This window comes from Salmo trutta, chromosome 31 (genome assembly GCF_901001165.1).
Source record: "Salmo trutta chromosome 31, fSalTru1.1, whole genome shotgun sequence".
NCBI lineage: Eukaryota > Metazoa > Chordata > Actinopteri > Salmoniformes > Salmonidae > Salmo > Salmo trutta.
The window spans coordinates 36,043,786-36,065,779 of NC_042987.1; the positions used below are offsets into that span (position 1 = coordinate 36,043,786).

General features: G+C 43.8%; 1 protein-coding gene across 4 annotated transcripts in view; it reads left to right on the top strand.

Moving 5' to 3' along the window:
- Positions 1 to 21,994, top strand: part of LOC115170123 (fibroblast growth factor 12) — a 96,340-nt gene that overhangs the window by 61,289 nt on the left and 13,057 nt on the right. For 3 of the 4 annotated variants that reach the window (XM_029726437.1, XM_029726438.1, XM_029726436.1), the window contains one exon: positions 13,599 to 13,709. In XM_029726437.1, the coding sequence (XP_029582297.1) occupies positions 13,599 to 13,709 (111 nt within the window). Of the gene's footprint in view, positions 1 to 3,666; positions 3,920 to 5,038; positions 5,087 to 13,598; positions 13,710 to 21,994 lie in introns of those variants that run through there. The other variant, XM_029726435.1, reaches the window with a different exon arrangement.

The window sequence follows — 21,994 nt, forward strand, 5'->3', positions numbered from 1 at the left end:
GCTTTGAACAGGGTGTGGTAGTAGGTGCCAGGCGCACCGGTTTCAGTGTGTCACGAACTGGGTTTTTCGCGCTCAACAGTTTCCCATGTGTATCAAGGATGGTCCACCACACAAAGGACAACTCAATATTAGGGAGGTGTTCCTAATGTTTTGTACACTCAGTGTATATCTTAAATGACCATGTTTTCACAAATGTCATGATATAATCGTCAAGACCATTCAATAGATTAGGGGACATGACCAGGAAGTGAAATGGAATTAACTGCCTTAATGTTACTGCACCCCAGGAAGAGTAGCTTTTCCCTTGGCAGTAGCTAATGAGAATCCTTAATAAATGCAAATACACTTCTTATTATATCATGAAAATGTTCACTATCACACCTCCCTTTGTGTCACATGGTTACTTTTCCAGTACAGTAACTTTGTTTTATATGTAAGATAAAAGTGTAAACAAATGCAGTATGCTCTAAGGACATAAAAAAGCTAGATAGAGATAACGTTAGAACTTGATGCATGACAAAGACGCAATGCTAAGGTTTGTCCACAAGATGGCGCTAGATATAAGACAATATGCAGAACTCGGAACGGCGTGGCCTGCTGTGGCACTGCACACCCGGGTTGACAGCCTCACAGCTGGTGAACAAGATCACTTTGGCCGCACTGTCGTAAATGTTCCAATTTCTCCACAACATACTGAACGCTGACTAAGCTTTGTTGAGGCTAAAGTGACATAAAGAAATAAAGGAGCATTTTTTATTTGTACAGTGACAAGTACACCGAAAGTATTTACCGACATTTACATGACACCTATACTGACTGATATGTTATGTTATGTTGCTACTGTTGTCTATAATATGACAAATATTATAGAAAAACATAAAACCTTAATTGGAGAGAGAGGGGGAGAGTAGCTTACTTGATAGCATCATTGATTCATTTTCGGAGAAGACGTCAAACCCAGACGAAGTTAATCCGGTTCATGCCGATTCTCCGTGGCAGGGAGCCAAGAGGTTTTCCATGTATGACTCACGTCATGCTCCCTCCCACCCTTTAAGCCACTGTCGTGTGTGCCCTCCTATATGAGGACACACACGACATAGGACACAGAGCCAGAAAGAAAATCACTCACACACACATACACGCACACCACCTTTCATCAGTTAATGTAACAGAGGTCAGGAATTGGCACTTTCCTTGAGATGGCCTGCCAGAACACTTTCTTGATAGTGGCAGACTTGATATAACACTTGTTATAAAGTCATCAGACATGATATAACACTTGTTATAAAGTCATCAGACATGATATAACACTTGTTATGAAGTCATCAGACATGATATAACACTTGTTATAAAGTCATCAGACATGATATAACACTTGTTATAAAGTCATCAGACATGATATAACACTTGTTATAAAGTCATCAGACATGATATAACACTTGTTATGAAGTCATCAGACATGATATAACACTTGTTATAAAGTCATCAGACATGATATAACACTTGTTATAAAGTCATCAGACATGATATAACACTTGTTATAAAGTCATCAGACATGATATAATACTTGTTATGAAGTCATCAGACATGATATAACACTTGTTATAAAGTCATCAGACATGATATAACACTTGTTATAAAGTCATCAGACATGATATAACACTTGTTATAAAGTCATCAGACATGATATAATACTTGTTATGAAGTCATCAGACATGATATAATACTTGTTATAAAGTCATCAGACATGATATAACACTTGTTATAAAGTCATCAGACATGATATAACACTTGTTATAAAGTCATCAGACATGATATAACACTTGTTATAAAGTCATCAGACATGATATAACACTTGTTATAAAGTCATCAGACATGATATAATACTTGTTATGAAGTCATCAGACATGATATAATACTTGTTATAAAGTCATCAGACATGATATAACACTTGTTATAAAGTCATCAGACATGATATAACACTTGTTATAAAGTCATCAGACATGATATAATACTTGTTATGAAGTCACGACAACATTGCAGTGTAATGATACTGTAATAACGCATGGAACAGAAAATATAACTTTCGCCCACCTTCTATTCACTTAAAGTCACGGTATTTTATCATGAGGTCCGTGTGTGTTCTGTCTGGTCTGTTTGTTGTGTTGTCTCTACCTTGTCAATATGTGCTTATTTTCAACCGTTATCTGCGCTGTGCACTAGGATTCTTCTAGGGGGAATTAACACATTTTGCATATAACCTTTAGCCATCAGGTGTCCATTGACACTTCAAGCTAATGTAAGGCGCCTAAATAGGTATTTACTTGAATATATATATTTTTTTTTACAATATAAAACAACTGTATAAGAAATGAAGTCATAAACCACTGGAATTATAAGGGTTTATAATGGAGATAGATAGTAGCGGTCCAAATTGTCTCTCTAGCCCTACATTATATTATATGTTCACTGCTACATTTCAAATTAAAGAAAGACTTCAGCCCCATTGTCCCAATAATGAACACGGTACCGAGGTCCGTCGGAAATTCGTTTGGATTGAATGCGCGCGGGGACAAACACAGCACACGGTTATTTTGGAGATGCGCACTCACTCTATCGCTCTCTCTCTCTCTCTCACTCTATCGCTCTCTCTCTCTCTCTCTCTCTCTCTCTCTCTCTCTCTCTCTCTCTCTCTCTGTGTGTGTGTTTGTTGTTGTTCTCTTATACACGCACCATGCACGTACTCTCTCACACTCTCTCTCTCTCTCTATCTCGTTCATCTCCCTCCTGCCACTCTCAATTCTCTCTCTCTTTTTCTCTGTGCCCCGGAGAATTCTTCATCCAAACCTCAATCACGTGTGATTGCGTAGAGAGAGAACGGTGAGCCCATTCACTCATGCCCGTCGGCGAGAGGAGAGCACCTGCCAACCATCCATACGGAAATAATCCATTACACCAATCGTGTTGTATGTAAGGAAACTGGCATTTTGGAAGATTTTTATAGTCTGCATACGAACAATAATAACAAAACGCATATGTTTTTCTCTCATTGTAAAGCCAAATCCCTGTTGCTGCTGCATTATCTTTCCCCGGCCGTGCTCGGAGGTCTGCTGGTAGAAGGGCTGGTACAGATGGCACAGATGCCCGTAGTCCCGGAGCGTGAGTGGGGCAGCCAAATGGGCCGCCGCCTACCGTTTGTCCCCTCTCGATTCGGTTTTGTCTTCGGCTTAATACATTGAAAAGTTATGAAACGTTGCATTCACCCAGCTGTTGATGAAATAGTTTACAGTGAAGTTTAAGGTGTCTCGAATGCATTATGGTGCTGGATATTTTGACACTCACGGACTTTCCGTGCAAATGAGGATTATACCGAGGGGGACAGTCGTGCTTGTCAGACCTGGAATACCTGAGACTCAATTTTGCGCACGCACGCTCCGACAATACACAAACTTATTTACCACAGTTGCACATTTTTTGAATAGCCTAGATTTTTTTGGCCATGCTTATGCGTAAATTGGTGGCATTTTATACTTCCCCTGCAAGGAATTTGTGTATTTTCTAAGAGGTCAGAATGACATTTTGCTAAATCCGCGTGGATCGTATTTTTTTTATTTAATTTTTTTTATTTAATATTTAAGTTCTTTTTGCTCCAAACTACCACACAACCACTCGATCTCTGTCCAACGACTCTTGGCTCGGTTCGGCTCGCCCGCGAGGGAGATGGCCGCAATCGCCAGCTCCTTGATCCGTCAGAAACGCCAGGCGAGGGAGTCAAACAGCGACCGCGTCTCCACTACTAAACGCCGTCCCAGCCCCAGCAAAGATCCTCGTTCCATTTGCGAGCGCCATTTCTTGGGGGTCTTCAGCAAAGTCCGTTTCTGCAGCGGCAAGAAAAGACCAGCCGCTCGGCGGCGACCAGGTAGGTCAGTGCTGTAGTTTTGTGTGAAACGGTTTCCCCGCCCCTCGACCGAGCTGAGCTAATGCAGTCAAATGCCTTTTCTTAAAGGCTGGAGGGAGATTTATCCGCGGTGCCTGAGAATGCAATGCGAAAAATCCACCTGTTCCATAGCTCACGTGTTGTCTGTCGAGAACCACTGCACAGTTTATCCATATCCTACCGTATCAGCCTCAATGTAAAAGTATATACATGTTGTGACGTTACCGATATTAATGTTATATTGCCGTGATCATAATGACCATAATGATCTTAGCACCCTTATTGCTATTCTATCCTATAGGCTGTGCATTTCTATTAGAAGGCAGGGCTGATATTGGCTATAACCTACATATATTCACATATATTTAAGCTTGCTAATTGACATTCATTTGTTATATCTCCCCTGCCATGTTGAAATGAATACTAACATAAATAATTCAATAATTAATGGAGATTGAGACTTAGTGGAGATAAGTTGCACCGCAGTGCACAGAGGCTGTTTTTACAGTAAATGTTTAATGGTAAATGTTTATTGCAGAGGGGAGGTTTACTGCAGTGTAGGGAGGTAGTTATAGTGATTAAGACGCTACTAGCCATATTGATGGACACAGACTCCGGGGCTACTATGCTAAGCTATCATTCTTCCCCTTCTCCTGGTGCACAGATAAAGAGGAACTGGCCAATCACTCCCCTCCTTATCCAGCCAAAGGCTGTCATGTGATGAACGGGAGGTGCACTGTCACCACAGACAGATAGACAGACCAAAACCACAGACAGACAGATAGACCAAAACCACAGACAGACAGACATACCAGAATCACAGACAGACAGGCAGAATGACCAGATCCACAGACAGACAGACAGACAGACAGACAGACAGACAGGCAGAATGACCAGATCCACAGATAGACAGAACAAAACCACAGACAGACAGACAGACAACAAAACCACAGACAGTCAGATAGAACACAATCACAGACAGACAGACAGACGTCATATCATCATACTGCTGTAATGGTTAGAACATTTTGATAAGCAGCCTTTGCTGGAGGAATTTGTCTGTTAAAAGAATGTTGTTTTTCCTTCTATCTCCCTCATAAGATGCATCCTCCAAACCTCCACAGGTGTCCCGTAAGGGCGGCAGGCTAGGTCAGTAGCTCAGCCTCCATCCGTGTGTGCTGTGTTTTTTTACGTCTCCACCCCCCGCATCATCTCGCGCCCATGTCGATACCCCTTTTGCTAGGAAGGGAGGGTGGGGGAGGTGAGAGGCAGGGGGTGGGAGGGGAGGTGGGGGGTGGAGCTGGGTGGTGGTAGTGAGTGGGGGTGGAGGGTTGGGGTGGTAGTGGGTGGTAAGGGTTGGGGTGGGTGGGGGTGGAGGGTTGGGGTGGTAGTGGGTGGTGAGGGTTGGGGTGGGTGGGGGGTGGGGGTGGGTGGGGTGTAGGATTGAAGGGTGGGTGGTGAGGGATGGGGGTGGAAGTGGGTGGTAGGGGTGAGGGTTGGAGGGTGGGGTGGATGGTTGGAGGGTGGGTGGGGGTTGTAGTGGGTGGTGAGGGGTGGGGGTGATAGTGGGTGGTGAGGGGTACGGGTGGTGGTAGTGGGTGGTGAGGGGTACAGGTGGTGATAGTGGGTGGTAAGGGGTACGGGTGGTGGTAGTGGGTGGTGAGAGGTACGGGTGGTGATAGTGGGTGGTAATAGTGGGTGGTGATAGTGGGTGGTAGTAGTGGGTGGTGATAGTGGGTGGTAATAGTGGGTGGTGGTAGTGGGTGGTAATAGTGGGTGGTAATAGTGGGTGGTTATAGTGGGTGGTAATAGTGGGTGGTGGTAGTGGGTGGTAATAGTGGGTGGTAATAGTGGGTGGTGGTAGTGGGTGGTAATAGTGGGTGGTGGTAGTGGGTGGTAATAGTGGGTGGTGGTAGTGGGTGGTAATAGTGGGTGGTGGTAGTGGGTGGTAATAGTGGGTGGTGGTAGTGGGTGGTAATAGTGTGTGGTAATGGTGGGTGGTAATAGTGGGTGGTGGTAGTGGGTGGTAATAGTAGGTGGTGGTAGTGGGTGGGGATGGTGGTAGTGGGTGGTAATAGTGGGTGGTGGTAGTGGGTGGTAATAGTGGGTGGTAATAGTGGGTGGTGGTAGTGGGTGGTAATAGTGGGTGGTGGTAGTGGGTGGTGATAGTGGGTGGTAATAGTGGGTGGTGGTAGTGGCTTGCAGCACCTGTCTGATGCCAGTGACTCCTCTGATAATTGTTTTGACACTGCTTTCAATTTGGATTTCTCCTTTTTCTATTTTTCCTGATTTCGTATTTTGTGTGATTTAAGCTCTCTTGCAGTAGTCTCTTCTTCTTTGGCTACTCTCTCCCTCTTCTCCTTTGCTTTTTATGTCTCCGTCTTTCAGTTTGTCTGTCTGATCAGTTTTCACTCTGTCTATTCCTTATTGTTGTGTGACTAGGTGGAGGTCTGTTTATCCATGTGTATTGATGAGCTGTGTTTCTCCCAGTCTAAAGTGTCGACTATAGCGATTGAGGTGATCATTCATCATTTCATGGTCATAACGCCATTTGTCAACATGCCCAACTGTCCCTGTTTATGTCTGTACATTGTCACTCTTAAGGTTGTGCAATTTTAAATACACACAGGCACGTCCTCCCATGGTAGACATATCCCGAGCACAAACACAGGCAATTTGTTCTTTCACTGTCCACACGTCTCCCTCAAACTCATACTTAAACACTTCCTCTCCCGCAAAATCATACTTAAACACGCCCTCTCCCTCAAACTGATACTTAAACACGCCCTCTCCCGCAAACTCATACTTAAACACGCCCTCTCCCTCAAACTGATACTTAAACACGCCCTCTCCCGCAAACTCATACTTAAACACGCCCTCTCCCTCAAACTGATACTTAAACACGCCCTCTCCCTCAAACTGATACTTAAACACGCCCTCTCCCGCAAACTCATACTTAAACACGCCCTCTCCCTCAAACTGATACTTAAACACGCCCTCTCCCTCAAACTGATACTTAAACACGCCCTCTCCCTCAAACTGATACTTAAACACGCCCTCTCCCTCAAACTGATACTTAAACACGCCCTCTCCCTCAAACTGATACTTAAACACGCCCTCTCCCTCAAACTGATACTTAAACACGCCCTCTCCCTCAAACTGATACTTAAACACGCCCTCTCCCTCAAACTGATACTTAAACACGCCCTCTCCCTCAAACTGATACTTAAACACGCCCTCTCCCTCAAACTGATACTTAAACACGCCCTCTCCCTCAAACTGATACTTAAACACGCCCTCTCCCTCAAAATCATACTTAAACACGCCCTCTCCCTCTATTTTTGTCTCCTCACACACATACCTGCATACTTCATTTGCACGCAAACGCACCCAGACACACAGCAACGGAGGTTGGTGGCACCTTAATTGGAGAGGACGGGCTCGTGGTAATGTCTGGAGCAGAACTGATGGAATGGTATCAAATATGCCATTCTATTTGCTCCGTTCCAGACATTATTACGAGCCGTCCTCCTCTCAGCCGCCTCCACTGATATCATATCCACTGCCACACACAACACAACACAAGCACGTCCATTGTGTTTCCCACCCCTCTAAATGGAGCAGATTTGCTCTGCTGTCAGTGATCACTAAGCCCATGTTCAAGCCTTTATTCATAGTATCAAATCAAATCAAATCAAATCAAATCAAATTTATTTATATAGCCCTTCGTACATCAGCTGAAATCTCAAAGTGCTGTACAGAAACCCAGCCTAAAACCCCAAACAGCAAGCAATGCATGTGAAAGAAGCACGGTGGCTGGGAAAAACTCCCTAGGAAAAACTCCTGAGAAAGGCCAAAAACCTAGGAAGAAACCTAGAGAGGAACCAGGCTATGAGGGGTGGCCAGTCCTCTTCTGGCTGTGCCGGGTGGATATTATAACAGAACATGGTCAAGATGTTAAAATGTTCGTAAATGACCAGCATGGTCAAATAATAATAATCATAGTAATTGTCGAGGGTGCAACAAGCACGTCCGGTGAACAGGTCAGGGTTCCGTAGCCGCAGGCAGAACAGTTGAAACTGGAGCAGCAGCATGGCCAGGTGGACTGGGGACAGCAAGGAGTCATCATGCCAGGTAGTCCTAGGGCTCAGGTCCTCCGAGAGAAAGAAAGAAAGAAAGAAAGAGAGAATTAGAGAGAGCATATTTACATTCACACAGGACACCGGATAAGACAAGAGAATACTCCAGATGTAACAGACTGACCCTAGCCCCCCGACACATAAACTACTGCAGCATAAATACTGGAGGCTGAGACAGGAGGGATCAGAAGACACTGTGGCCCCATCCGATGATACCCCCGGACAGGGCCAAACAGGCAGGATATAACCCCACCCACTTTGCCAAAGCACAGCCCCCACACCACTAGAGGGATATCTACAACCACCAACTTACTGTCCGAAGACAAGGCCGAGTATAGCCCACAAAGATGTCCGCCACGGCACAACCCAAGGGGGGGGCGCCAACCCAGACAGGAAGACCACGTCAGTGGCTCAACCTACTCAAGTGACGCACCCCTCCCATGGACGGCATGGAAGAACACCAGTAAGTCAGTGACTCAGCCCCTGTAAAAGGGTTAGAGGCAGAGAATCCCAGTGGGAAGAGGGGAACCGACAAGGCAGAGACAGCAAGGGCGGTTCGTTGCTCCAGCCTTTCCGTTCACCTTCACACTCCTGGGCCAGACTATACTTAATCATAGGACCTACTGAAGAGATAAGTCTTCAGTAAAGACTTAAAGGTTGAGACTGAGTCTGCGTCTCTCACATGGGTAGGCAGACCATTCCATAAAAATGGAGCTCTATAGGAGAAAGCCCTACCTCCAGCCGTTTGCTTAGAAATTCTAGGGACAATTAGGAGGCCTGCGTCTTGTGACCGTAGCGTACGTGTAGGTATGTACGGCAGGACCAAATCGGAAAGATAGGTAGGAGCAAGCCCATGTAATGCTTTGTAGGTTAGCAGTAAAACCTTGAAATCAGCCCTTGCCTTAACAGGAAGCCAGTGTAGGGAAGCTAGCACTGGAGTAATATGATCAAATTTTTTGGTTCTAGTCAGGATTCTAGCAGCCGTATTTAGCACTAACTGAAGTTTGTTTAGTGCTTTATCCGGGTAGCCGGAAAGTAGAGCATTGCAGTAGTCGAGCCTAGAAGTAACAAAAGCATGGATTAATTTTTCTGCGTCATTTTTGGACAGAAAGTTTCTGATTTTTGCAATGTTACGTAGATGGAAAAAAGCTGTCCTTGAAGCAGTCTTGATATGTTCTTCAAAAGAGAGATCAGGGTCCAGAGTAACGCCGAGGTCCTTCACAGTTTTATTTGAGACGACTGTACAACCATCCAGATTAATTGTCAGATTCAACAGAAGATCTCTTTGTTTCTTGGGACCTAGGACAAGCATCTCTGTTTTGTCCGAGTTTAAAAGTAGAAAATTTGCAGCCATCCACTTCCTTATGTCTGAAACACAGGCTTCTAGCGAGAGCAATTTTGGGGCTTCACCATGTTTCATTGAAATGTACAGCTGTGTGTCGTCCGCATAGCAGTGAAATTTAACATTATGTTTTCGAATGACATCCCCAAGAGGTAAAATATATAGTGAAAACAATAGTGGTCCTAGAACGGAACCTTGAGGAACACCGAAATTTACAATTGATTTGTCAGAGGACGAACCATTCACAGAGACAAACTGATATCTTTCCGACAGATAAGATCTAAACCAGGCCAGAACTTGTCCATGTAGACCAATTTGGGTTTCCAATCTCTCCAAAAGAATGTGGTGATCGATGGTATCAAAAGCGGCACTAAGATCTAGGAGCATGAGGACAGATGCAGAGCCTCGGTCTGACGTCATTAAAAGGTCATTTACCACCTTCACAAGTGCAGTCTCAGTGCTATGATGGGGTCTAAAACCAGACTGAAGCGTTTCGTATACATTGTTTGTCTTCAGGAAGGCAGTGAGTTGCTGCGCAACAACTTTTTCTAAAATTTTTGAGAGGAATGGAAGATTCGATATAGGCCGATAGTTTTTTATAATTTCTGGGTCAAGATTCGGCTTTTTTCAAGAGAGGCTTTATTACTGCCACTTTTAGTGAGCTTGGTACACATCCGGTGGATAGAGAGCCGTTTATTATGTTCAACATAGGAGGGCCAAGCACAGGAAGCAGCTCTTTCAGTAGTTTAGTTGGAATAGGGTCCAGTATGCAGCTTGAGGGTTTGGAGGCCATGATTATTTTCATCATTGTGTCAAGAGATATAGTACTAAAACACTTTAGTATCTCCCTTGAGCCAAGGTCCTGGCAGAGTTGTGCAGACTCTGGACAATGAAGCCCTGGAGGAATACCCAGATTTAAAGAGGAGTCCGTAGTAGTGCAGTTATCACATGTGATTTAGTGAGGTCCCACCCTGCTACCCGCCACACCATTACACCCCCCCCACACCACTCTCCCCCTCCCCCACACCACTCTCCCTTCCCCCCATCCTCCACACCACTCTCCCCCTCCCCCACACCACTCTCCCCCTCCCCCACACCACTCTCCCTGCCCCCTATCCCCCACACCACTCTCCCCCTCCCCCACACCACTCTCCCCCTCCCCCACACCACTCTCCCTGCCCCCCATCCCCCACACCACTCTCCATAGACGCCCCACACCACGCTCCCCCTACCCCCTATCCCCCACACCACTCTCCATGCCCCCCCATACCACGCTCCCTGCCCTCCCCCCATACCACGCTCCCTGCCCTCCCCCCACACCACTCTCCATGCCCCCCATACCACGCTCCCTGCCCCCCCCCACACCACTCTCCCTGCCCTACCCCCCACACCACTCTAGCTGCCCTACCTCCTCCCTACCCCCCACACCACTCTAGCTGCCCTACCTCCTCCCTAGCCTCCACACCACTCTCCCTACTCTTGGTGGATTATGGCGGGCCTGTCCCAGAGATTGACGGCTCTGCCGCCGGTGAGTTGTGGATTGATGGACAGAATGAAGTACGGTTGATCTGACATTAACCTCCACTGATGCGAGGTCAGCTTGCAAGCCGACCCTGGGCTCAACGACAGTACGGATCAAATGCCACATATCTGCTCCAGGACCAGCCCTGGAGTCCACTGGGGATTCCACTGTGGACACTGGCGATGATTCTGATTCTGTTCTGAGGTCAGATGCTACTCCATCAGCCCTCTTTGAACCCGTCCACATGTTCAAACTTCACCTCTAGAGAGATCTGGACTCGAATCAATACAGGGTTTGTTTAATTTAAAGGCCAAGAAAATTCAATTGAATAATGAACTTGTATCCAAGGACAATTTAGTTTGTTTATCTCAAACAAAGTACAGGATTATTATTTACAGATTGTGACTTTCCGTTCGGTCTCAGTTTGATGAAGGTTATTTTGAACTACCACAGATTAGAAAATAACAGCCTGGTTGTACGATGGTTGATCCAGTGGATTATACAGTTGGATCACAACTGCCTTAGCTTCAAATTGAACCTTCGCAAACGCATGACTCCGTAAGCAGCATCACTACCACAATAGAGGTAGTCCTTTCGAGCCTCTACTGTTCAATCCAAATCTAACACATTTGCTTTCATAAATCCCAAATAATGAAGGACCAAAAACACCAAATGCAAGATCTCTTACTCAGAATGCTTTATTTTCACTGCTAAGTGCCCCTGTTGATAAGCTCTATAGAAGCTAAACTATCCACACACTATCCACACAAAGAACTACACATTAACCATCACTGAGAGTTCAACCTGGTCTCAGAGAATTCCGTATTATTCTGTATGCAAAAACAAGACACTCCATTTAGTATGATATGTTACGTTTCGTATGGTAAGTATTCATTTGTGGATGTCCATCACCCATTTCGTATGATATGTTACGAATTACAATTCATATTCTATGTTACCAATTTGCAAAAACGTACAATCTGTTACGAATTTGCAAAATGTAAAATAAGTTCTGAATTTGCAAAACATTATGTTACGAATTTGCAAAACGTATGATATATTACAAATTCTAGCTAGGTGGCTAACGTTAGCTAGGCTAGGGGTTAGGGTTAAGTTTAGGAGTTAGATTAAAGGGTTATGGTTAGGGGAAGGGTTAGCTGACATGCTAAGTAGTTACAAAGTAGCTAAAAAGTAGTAAGTAGTTGATATATACATGATGAGATTCGAACTCGCAACCTTTGGGTTGCTAGACGATCACATTATACACCCGACCAACCATCCTATCTTATGTAACCATACCAAATGTAACATATCATACTAATTTAAGTGTCCCAGATTTACATTTACTATGTTACGTCTAGTCTATGAGACCAGGCTGGAGAATTTGCAGATGATTGTTTCTCCTAAAGTGATCTTCTAGCACCCCCACCCTTTCTCAACGATAAACATACTTTTTCACACGTTTTTTTTTCTTGCAGTCGGCGAAAGACTCCCATAGCCTTGGGCTAAACCTCATGATCCACCTGCTCCTTCACAAGCCCAGCACCAAATGTCACAAGCACCACAAAGTTGGACGGCAACTCAAGTTTCAAGTTTAACGTTATAAATGCCACGTGTACAAGTACAGTGAAATGCCTTTCTTTCAAGATCTAAACCCAACAATGCAGAAATCAATCAGAATGTAATACTAAAAATAACAAGGTAGAACAAAAACACATGAGATGTGAAAATAAGAAGAACATGATAAAGCATACTATATGCATTGTCAGTTCCAGTACCATGTTGACAATGTGCAGGGATACTGGAGTGATAGAGGTAGGGGTAAGGGGTAAGGTGACTAGGCATCAGGATATAATACTCAGCGTTCTTTATAGATGGGGTGACTAACCTCATGATATTACCATAGCCTTTGATTGGGGATCACTTGTAGAGTTGAAGCCCTTAACGGCACAATAAACATTGTAGATATTTTGTTATTCAAACCCACATTATGAAGTACTGGTTCACCGAAATCTCCAGTCCCATCTAGACTGCAAACAGTTAGTTAGGGCTGAATACTAACTTGTGATTTTTGTTTTTATCTCATTGACGTCAGTGCATGATTTACGCAAAAGTTCAAGTTAAGTGCATAAAAAGTTAGGATTCGTCTCTTGGTGAATAGTGGAAAAATCTGAGTGAATCCACAAGTCCACAACTCTGCTGATGAAAATAGTAAAGATGTAGCCAAGATCAGGCAAATCGCGAACACCAAAACCCCAAACGTAGGTCAGCTGCCCTAATATATTAATTCCAGATTACATCATCACCTTCAAGGACCACCTGTTAACATCACCAGTGTACAATAGGGCAGTAGATACTGTATCTCCAATGGTTACAGGTACATCAGGATCCAAGGATCAGTTTGCCCAATGTTCAACAAGAAAACAGTTTTAAAAAAAGCATAGGTTACTATCGTGTTACAAGACTACAAGGCCACCTATGGATTCCTTTGAATTTTCTTGTACTAGATCAAGTCTGTTCTGACCCCTGACCCTGACACCAACCTGGTAACCCATCCTCAACATATGTTTACTAGTTTGTTAATGTGAGCAGCAGTAGGGGTGTGGTCTGACGTGCCCCTGGGGGGTGGGGCGTGGTGGGGTCTGTCCTTTATTTCAGAGCCGCAGCTGAAGGGCATCGTGACGCGACTGTTCAGCCAGCAGGGCTTCTACCTGCAGATGCAGCCGGATGGCTCTATCGATGGCAGCAAGGACGAGAACAGCGACTACAGTGAGTAATTGGCTCGGCACTACGACTCCCAGCATGCCCCATGGTTACCAAGAGTTACTGGCCCCATTACAATTCCTCAAAAGTGTGTCCTTCCTTCCTTTGTTTCTTGATGTAATCATTGGTTAAACGTGATTCGACAGGTAAACGCAAAGGTTCCACCACATGGCTTTCACCTGTCCAGGCATTTCTGATCAGTGATTGCTTCAAGGAAGGGTGGAAGGATGCACTTATAATTACTCTGAACTGGGATACTCACCCTACCCCATTTAACATCCCTTAATTTATGGTATTGCATGATATGAGGGGAGGACCATCCTCCTCAGTGAATTTCAGGAAAATAAAAATTGTGAAATATTCAGATACAACTATAGTAAATATATTCATGTCACCAAATAATTGATTATAACACACTGTTTTGGAATTAAGGTCTACAGTAGCCTCAACAGCACTCTGTAGGGTAGTACCATGGTGTAGCCGGAGGACTGCTAGCTTCCATCCTCTGGGTACATTGACTTCAATACAAAACCTAGGAGGCTCGGGGTTCTCACCCCATTCCATAGACTTATACAGTAATTATGACAACTTCTGGAGGGTGTCTTCCAACCTATCTGAGCTCTTGCAGCATGAACTGACATGTTGTCCACCCAATCAAAGGATCAGAGAATGAATCTAGTACTGAAAGCATAAGCTACAGCTAGCTAGCACAGTGCATAAAATGTGGCGAGTAGCTGACTCAAAGATAGAGAGACAGTAGTTGAACAGTTTTGAAGAAATGTATTTCTTCAAAAATGAAGGAGAAGCACGAGAGAACGAGAGAGAGAGAGAGCTAGCTATATTTCGTTGTATTTTCTTTTCATGTACTTAGCTAGCGAATTCAACTAGCTAGTTTAGCCTACTCAAACACCCGGCTCAAACAGAGAGGGATGCTATGTTAGCTAGTTGGCTATGGCTATCCAACACTGGAACTCTTCCACGTCAAGGTAAGCTTTTGGTTTTATAAATGTATTGCCACTGTGGCCCGCCGGTGTAACTGCTAAACATTTTCCTTGCAACAATTGAATTCCGTTTTTTTGCCGACGTTTAATGACACCGGTCATATTCAACGGGTGTTGAGCGTTCGTAAATGTATCAGTTATTCTGCGCTCTGGCACACTCAGACGAGAGTGCTCTGAAATCGGAGTAGATAGCCAGAGTGGATTTCCGAAAGCATCCTATGACGTTAGCTAGTATGGTGACAACAATGTAGGCTGTGTGTAGCGGTTAGCGGTTATGATATGAAGGTTTGGCTTTGGAAAGGTTTTTTTGCCTGGTCACAGACAGCTGATGTGTTGTGCACTGTCCACAAGCAAAGGGAAAAGGTGAAAGGAGGAGAGTGCGCCAATGTGAGAAGGAATTATACAACAGATAAAGTGATCATGCTGTTTGTATTTGGCTGTTATTAAAGTAAACTGTTTGTGTGTGATCAAAGGTGTATTCAGTCCGCGATTCTGTTGAAAAACGTTTCTTAAACATGGAAGCAAACTGAGCGAAACAGGGATAAACATACCTGAATTTGTCCAATAAAAACTCACGTTTGCAACTGTTGGACTAATGATTACACCCTAGATCAGCTAGATGTGAGGCGGTATTGAATCGGATACTGTCTGCCAGCTTAACTATTCACATTTCTCAACCTGTACGTTGTAAACTTGTATTCATAGGCTAGGTTGTAGAAACCTCATGATCATTGGGTATAGGAAAAATGTGAGCATAATGCATAACCTACACTTATCGATTGTCACTGGTGTAGAGAGGAGTAGGCAGGAGGCAGTCGCAGGTTTAGAACTCGTGAATTGATTTAAGCACCATAAATCAAAGCGGGACGATGACTCAAACGCTGTTGTGCTCAAAATATATCTTTATAAACAAAAAGGCAGAAAGTGCAAAATATAAGGTATTCAGGAAATAGAAGAAGAGATTCCTGTCAGGAGAACAAGTAACATTTACAATGACCGACAAAGACAAATGACAGAGGGAGTATATATACAGTGATAGAGTGGGGATTGGAACCAGGTGTGTGTAATGATGACGAGACAAGTCCGTGGTTGATGAGTGAAGGGCGTTTGCCAGCAGTAGGTTCGGCAGCAGCTAGAAGGCCAGTGACACCGAACACCTGAGCTGGACTGGAGGGAGAGCCAAAGCGAAGGCTGGTGTGACATCGATGTTACATTGAGCTGGGTAAATGGAATATGAATGACATTCATCCAATATGCTGTAATAGAAATAAGGCCATGTTCATGAAAAAAAAAGAATCGCCCTCCATCATCTTAAACAGCACCGACCGCCACTGATTTACAGTGAAACAAAATATGTGTGAAGTATTGTTCTAGTTTAGTGCCAGCATCTACTGCCAAGATCTACACCTATGTAAAATAGAGCAGCCTCAAACAATCAATTGGTTTGAACTTTTAAACAATGTCTTGGAGATGAGTCAATTCACACATATTGTTTTGTGCCTGTAAGACAGTGTTAGGTGTGATAAAAAACCTCCAAACTAGTAGTAAATCACCTCAGTTATCTGAAGACTGATTTCCTTAATCAGTTGTAATATCAGTGTAATAATGACAACTAAACATCCAAGGGGTCAATTCCATAGTAAATTGTATTGAGAAAAATAACTATTTGCATTCAAATTTGCATGTCCAACTGAGAACACTGAAATATACAGTTGAAGTCGGAAGTTTACATACAACTTAGCCAAATACATTTAAACTCAGTTTTTCACAATTCCTGACATTTAATCCTAGTAAAAATTCCCTGTCTTAGGTCAGTTTGGATCACCAGTTTATTTTAAGAATGTGAAATGTCAGAATAGTAGAGAGAATTATTTATTTCAGCTTTTATTTCTTTCAGCACATTCACAGTGGGTCAGAAGTTTACATACACTCAATTAGTATTTGGTAGCGTTGCCTTTAAATTGTTTAACTTGGGTCAAACGTTTCTTTCTGGTAGCCTTCCACAAGCTTCCCACAATAGGTTGGGTGAATTTTGGCCCAGAGTCAGGTTTGTAGGCCTCCTTGCTCACACACGCTTTTTCAGTTCTGACCACAAATGTTCTATGGGATTGAGGTCATGCCTTTGTGATGGCCTCCCCTGTGGCTCAGTTGGTAGAGCATGGTGTTTGCAATGGTGTTTGCAACGCCAGGGTTGTGGGTTCGATTCCCACGGGTGGCCAGTATGGGAAAAAGATAAAAATGTATGAAATTAATTGAAATGTATGCATTCACTACTGTAAGTCGCTCTGGATAAGAGCGTCTGCTAAATGACTAAAATGTAAATAGCCACTCTTTGACTTTGTTGTCCTTAATCCATTTTGCCACAACTTTGGAAGTATGCTTGGGGTCAATGTCCATTTAGAAGACCCATTTGCGACCAAGCTTTAACTTCCTGACTGATGTCTTGAGATGTTGCTTCAATATATCCACATAATTTTCCTCCCTCATGATGCCATCTATTTTGAGAAGTGCACCAGTCCCTCCTGCAGCAAAGCACCCCCACAACATGATGCTGCCACCCACATGCTTTACGGTTGGGATGGTGTTCTTTGGCTTGCAAGCCTCTCCCTTTTTCCTCCTAACATAACGATGGTCATTATGGCCAAACAGTTCTATTTTTGTTTCATCAGACCAGAGAACATTTCTCCAAAAAGTACAATCTTTGTCCCCATGTGCAATTGCAAACCGTAGTCTGGCTTTTATATGGCAGTTTTTGAGCAGTGGCTTCTTCCTTGCTGAGCGGCCTTTCAGGTTATGTCGATATAGGACTCGTTTTACTGTGGATATAGATACTTTTGTACCTGTTTCCTCCAGCATCTTCAAGGTTCTTTGCTGTTGTTCTGGGATTGATTTGCACTTTTCGCACCAAAGTATGTTCATCTCTAGGAGACAGAACATGTCTCCTTCCTGAACGGTATGACGACTGCGTGGTCCCATGGTGTTTATACTTGCGTACTATTGTTTGTACAGATGAACGTGGGACCTTCAGGCGTTTGGAAATTGCTCCCAAGTGTGAACCAGACTTGTGGAGGTCTACCATTTTTTCTGAGGTCTTGGCTGATTTCTTTTGATTTTCCCATGATGTCAAGCAGAGGCACTGAGTTTGAAGGTAGGCCTTGAAATACATCCACAGGTACACCTCCAATTGACTCAAATGATGTCAATTAGCCTATCAGAAGCTTCTAAAGCCATGACATCATTTTCTGGAATTTTCCAAGCTGTTTAAAGGCACAGTCAACTTAGTGTATGTAAACTTCTGACCCACTGGAATTGTGATACAGTGAATTATAAGTGAAATAATCTGTCTGTAAACAATTGTTGGAAAAATGTCATGTGTCATGCATAAAGTAGATGTCCTAACCGACTTGCCAAAACTATAGTTTGTTAACAAGAAATTTGTGGAGTGGTTGAAAAATTAGTTTTAATGACTCCAACCTAAGTGTATGTAAACTTTCGACTTCAGTTGTATATATTTTAATATCAAATGGAAGCACCTAGCAAAACATCCCTTGTATGCCACTGTGTGAATGTAAGTGTCACATTGTTTTGATTTAAACAGCTCTAAAGCCTGTGATTGTCGCAACTGCATTTTCCCTGTGGATGTTCATGACTTATAATAAAATCAATCGAAGGAACTTCTTTCTCAGGAGACATCTGGTCCAAAGGATCCTTTCCACCAGTCATTTCTCTTGACTTTCATGGTATGAAATTCATGGTATGATATGACTGTTGTAAAAATGGTATCAGGGGATGGAGGAGCGCAGTAAACTGGAAATCATTTAGCAAATAGAACCAAAAATACCCCCTACTCCATTTGTACCTAATAAATAATTCCCTCTGAGAGACCCCTCATGCTTAGAGACTGAAGACGATAGAGAGAGGGAAGGAGAGAAAGAACTGGCCCGGCTGGCTCTTGATGTCCTGTTGATATCATTTCTGGTTTAGAACCAGATTGCAGCAACCGACTGGTCTCTTTCACAACTTTTTGCCATGAGGAAATCAAATTGTCATGGGAACGATGTCATCTTTTGGTTGTTATCTGGTCAGATATCCAGATAACAACCAGATAAAAACATATTCTGCTTGCTAAAAACCCTTCCTTTAGACAACTTGTATATAATGTGACCATGATGTCTGTTTTTCCCACTGGGGGAAGGATAGAAAATGAAGGGATGAATAGAGGAAGAGAGAGCTGGAGAACTGGTGAGGAATAAATACTAATAGACATGTATGGAAAGGAGGGAGGGAGGGAGGAAGGGGGGAGGAAGGGGGAGGGAGGGAGGGGGGAGGAAGGGAGGGAGGAAGGGAGGGGGGGAGGGAGGAAGGGAGGGGGGAGGGAGGAAGGAAGGGATGGGGGTGGGAGGAAGGGAGGGAGGGGGGAGGGAGGAAGGGAGCGGGGAGGTTGAGAGAATGTGAAAGAGATTAAGAGGTAGAGAAATGTAAGGAGAAAGCTTGGCATTCACCTATTGATCTGTGTGATGTATTAGTATGGCATTTGTTGAAACTCAATGTTAAATTCAAATCTCCCTATCATCATATCTATGCCAATATAAACCAATTTCCATGAAAATGTGCAAACCAATTTGATTGAAGGTACACAACACGGCTCTCGTCATGAGCCGTCCGGTCGCTACCGAGAACCTAACCAAATGTAGCAGGTGTAAAAGAAGCACCTGAAACTAGATCCCCTAGATATTGGTCTTGACGAGAAGAAAAGAAAACTGTCGGGGGAGGTTCTCTTCTGCACTGTTTCAACCAATCCGGTTAGTGGAGGAGGAGTTAAGATCAGTGGTGTAGTGGAGGTAATACACATGTACACGCCATATACCCACTTTTTTGTCAGCATGGCTTATACTCACTTCTTAATCCCCACGACGCGTGTAGTGGTGTAACGTTAACGCATGAAGTCAAGAAGCATGAGTGCGTAATGAAGGTTGTCAGGTGTGAGTAATGTAGGTTGTCAGGTGTACGTAATGAAGGTTGCCAGGTGTGTGTAATGAAGGTTGCCAGGTGTGCGTAATGAAGGTTGCCAGGTGTGCGTAATGAAGGTTGCCAGGTGAACGTAATGAAGGTTGCCAGGTGTGTGTAATGAAGGTTGCCAGGTGTGCGTAATGAAGGTTGCCAGGTGTGTGTAATGAAGGTTGCCAGGTGTGCATATTGAAGGTTGCCAGGTGTGCGTAATGAAGATTGCCAGGTGTGCATAATGAAGGTTGCCAGATGTGCGTGATGATGGGTTGCCAGGTCCCGGGGGTTAGTACGTCGAGCGACGTCTAGTCCAGTCATCCGACTGGATAACCTTCTTCAGGAGTGTCGGGAACCCCCATCGCCTCTCCTTCGTTGAGTCTGAACCCATGGAGGTAGGGGCCACACGCCTCCCCGCAGCTGCTTGTTAATTTCCTTTCTTTTTCAACTTCAGACCAATACCTATTTCTCACTTAAAACATAGTTTTTTTCTTTTTAATTATAATAATAGATTACCACTCATATTATCGATCGGTGTGCTGTATTATTCGAATAATAGATTACCTTCACCCTTGAACTACTCGACCTCCTGACCTCTGTCATGTGCAGCAGCGAAGGAATCATTTATTTTTAGGAGCCCGTTTGGTCGTATTGTTGGGATCAGTGAACAGAACACTCACTGCATACTATGTGGGACCAGCTCTGGTGAAACCAGACCGATATTTCAATTACATTTATATGGCTGCCGTAATTTCACTCCAATAAAAAATAGTCAACGCTAATTCTCTAGGCAGCGATCTGAAGGCGACCCAGGCAAGGACAATCTTGATTTCAGAGAACAGGAGGAATTCATGCACCAATGCAAAACATTGTGTTTACTGTAATTATCCAAAATTAAATTAGTTTCTAAATGTCATGTCATGATATTTGCTGATTGGTTGATAAAACTGGTTTAGGGTGCAGGCGGCTGCATTTACACTTCTGAGTCTGCATTTTATTGGTAATATGATTGACTGGTAGGTTAGAACACAATTACACGAGAATGCTGGTAACCTCCATTAAATTAATTAACAACCGTGTTCAATATTGAGTCAGCAATCCGACGCTCTGTAATTTAATTGCGTCGTCTGTTGATCACTCCTCTAAAATTACCTGCACAAATTGAGGCTCATGAAGACATCGTTGGTTATGAGAGGCTCATGAAGACATCGTTGGTTATGAGAGGCTCATGAAGACATCGTTGGTTATGAGAGGCTCATGAAGACATCGTTGGTTATGAGAGGCTCATGAAGACATTGTTTGTTATGAGAGGCTCATGAAGACATCGTTGGTTATGAGAGGCTCATGAAGACATCGTTGGTTATGAGAGGCTCATGAAGACATCGTTGGTTATGAGAGGCTCATGAAGACATCGTTGGTTATGAGAGGCTCATGAAGACATCGTTGGTTTTGAGAGGCTCATGAAGACATCGTTGGTTATGAGAGGCTCATGAAGACATCGTTGGTTATGAGAGGCTCATGAAGACATCGTTGGTTATGAGAGGCTCATGAAGACATCGTTGGTTATGAGAGGCTCATGAAGACATCGTTGGTTATGAGAGGCTCATGAAGACATTGTTGGTTATGAGAGGCTCATGAAGACATCGTTGGTTTTGAGAGGCTCATGAAGACATCGTTGGTTTTGAGAGGCTCATGAAGACATCGTTGGTTATGAGAGGCTCATGAAGACATCGTTGGTTTTGAGAGGCTCATGAAGACATCGTTGGTTTTGAGAGACCAACTCCATATACAGTGCTAGTTCTTCCCCTGCTCTAGCATCTCCATGGCCATTGCTCTTGTTTAGCATCAGTTGTTAGAGAAGGCTCTCTCAGCTGCAGTCTGTCATTGTATACCCCCCCCCCCCACACTTCCTTTCACCAAGTCTCACCCAATGGATTTGTGTCCATCAGGATTATAGGAACTGCCCTTCCCATTTCCATGGCCCAGAACTTTCTAAACCGTCCTGGGATTTTATTATCTGCAGAGCCCATACTGTATTAGTGCATCAAACAGGCTTACCTTCCTGTTTGGATTTGCCTTTGCCGATTACAGCTCCTTAGGATGGTTGACATTCCAAGGATTTGGATTCCTCGAGCCACTTTGACACATTTGTCTGCCCTTTTGATGGATGCAGATTTCTGGTCATTTTTTTTACATTAGCATTTGGCAGGTTAGGCCAGCTTTAGTGGGTGACTGTCAGAGAAAGTTGCAATTACAAACATGTGAGTACAGGGTGGTTGTTAACTCATA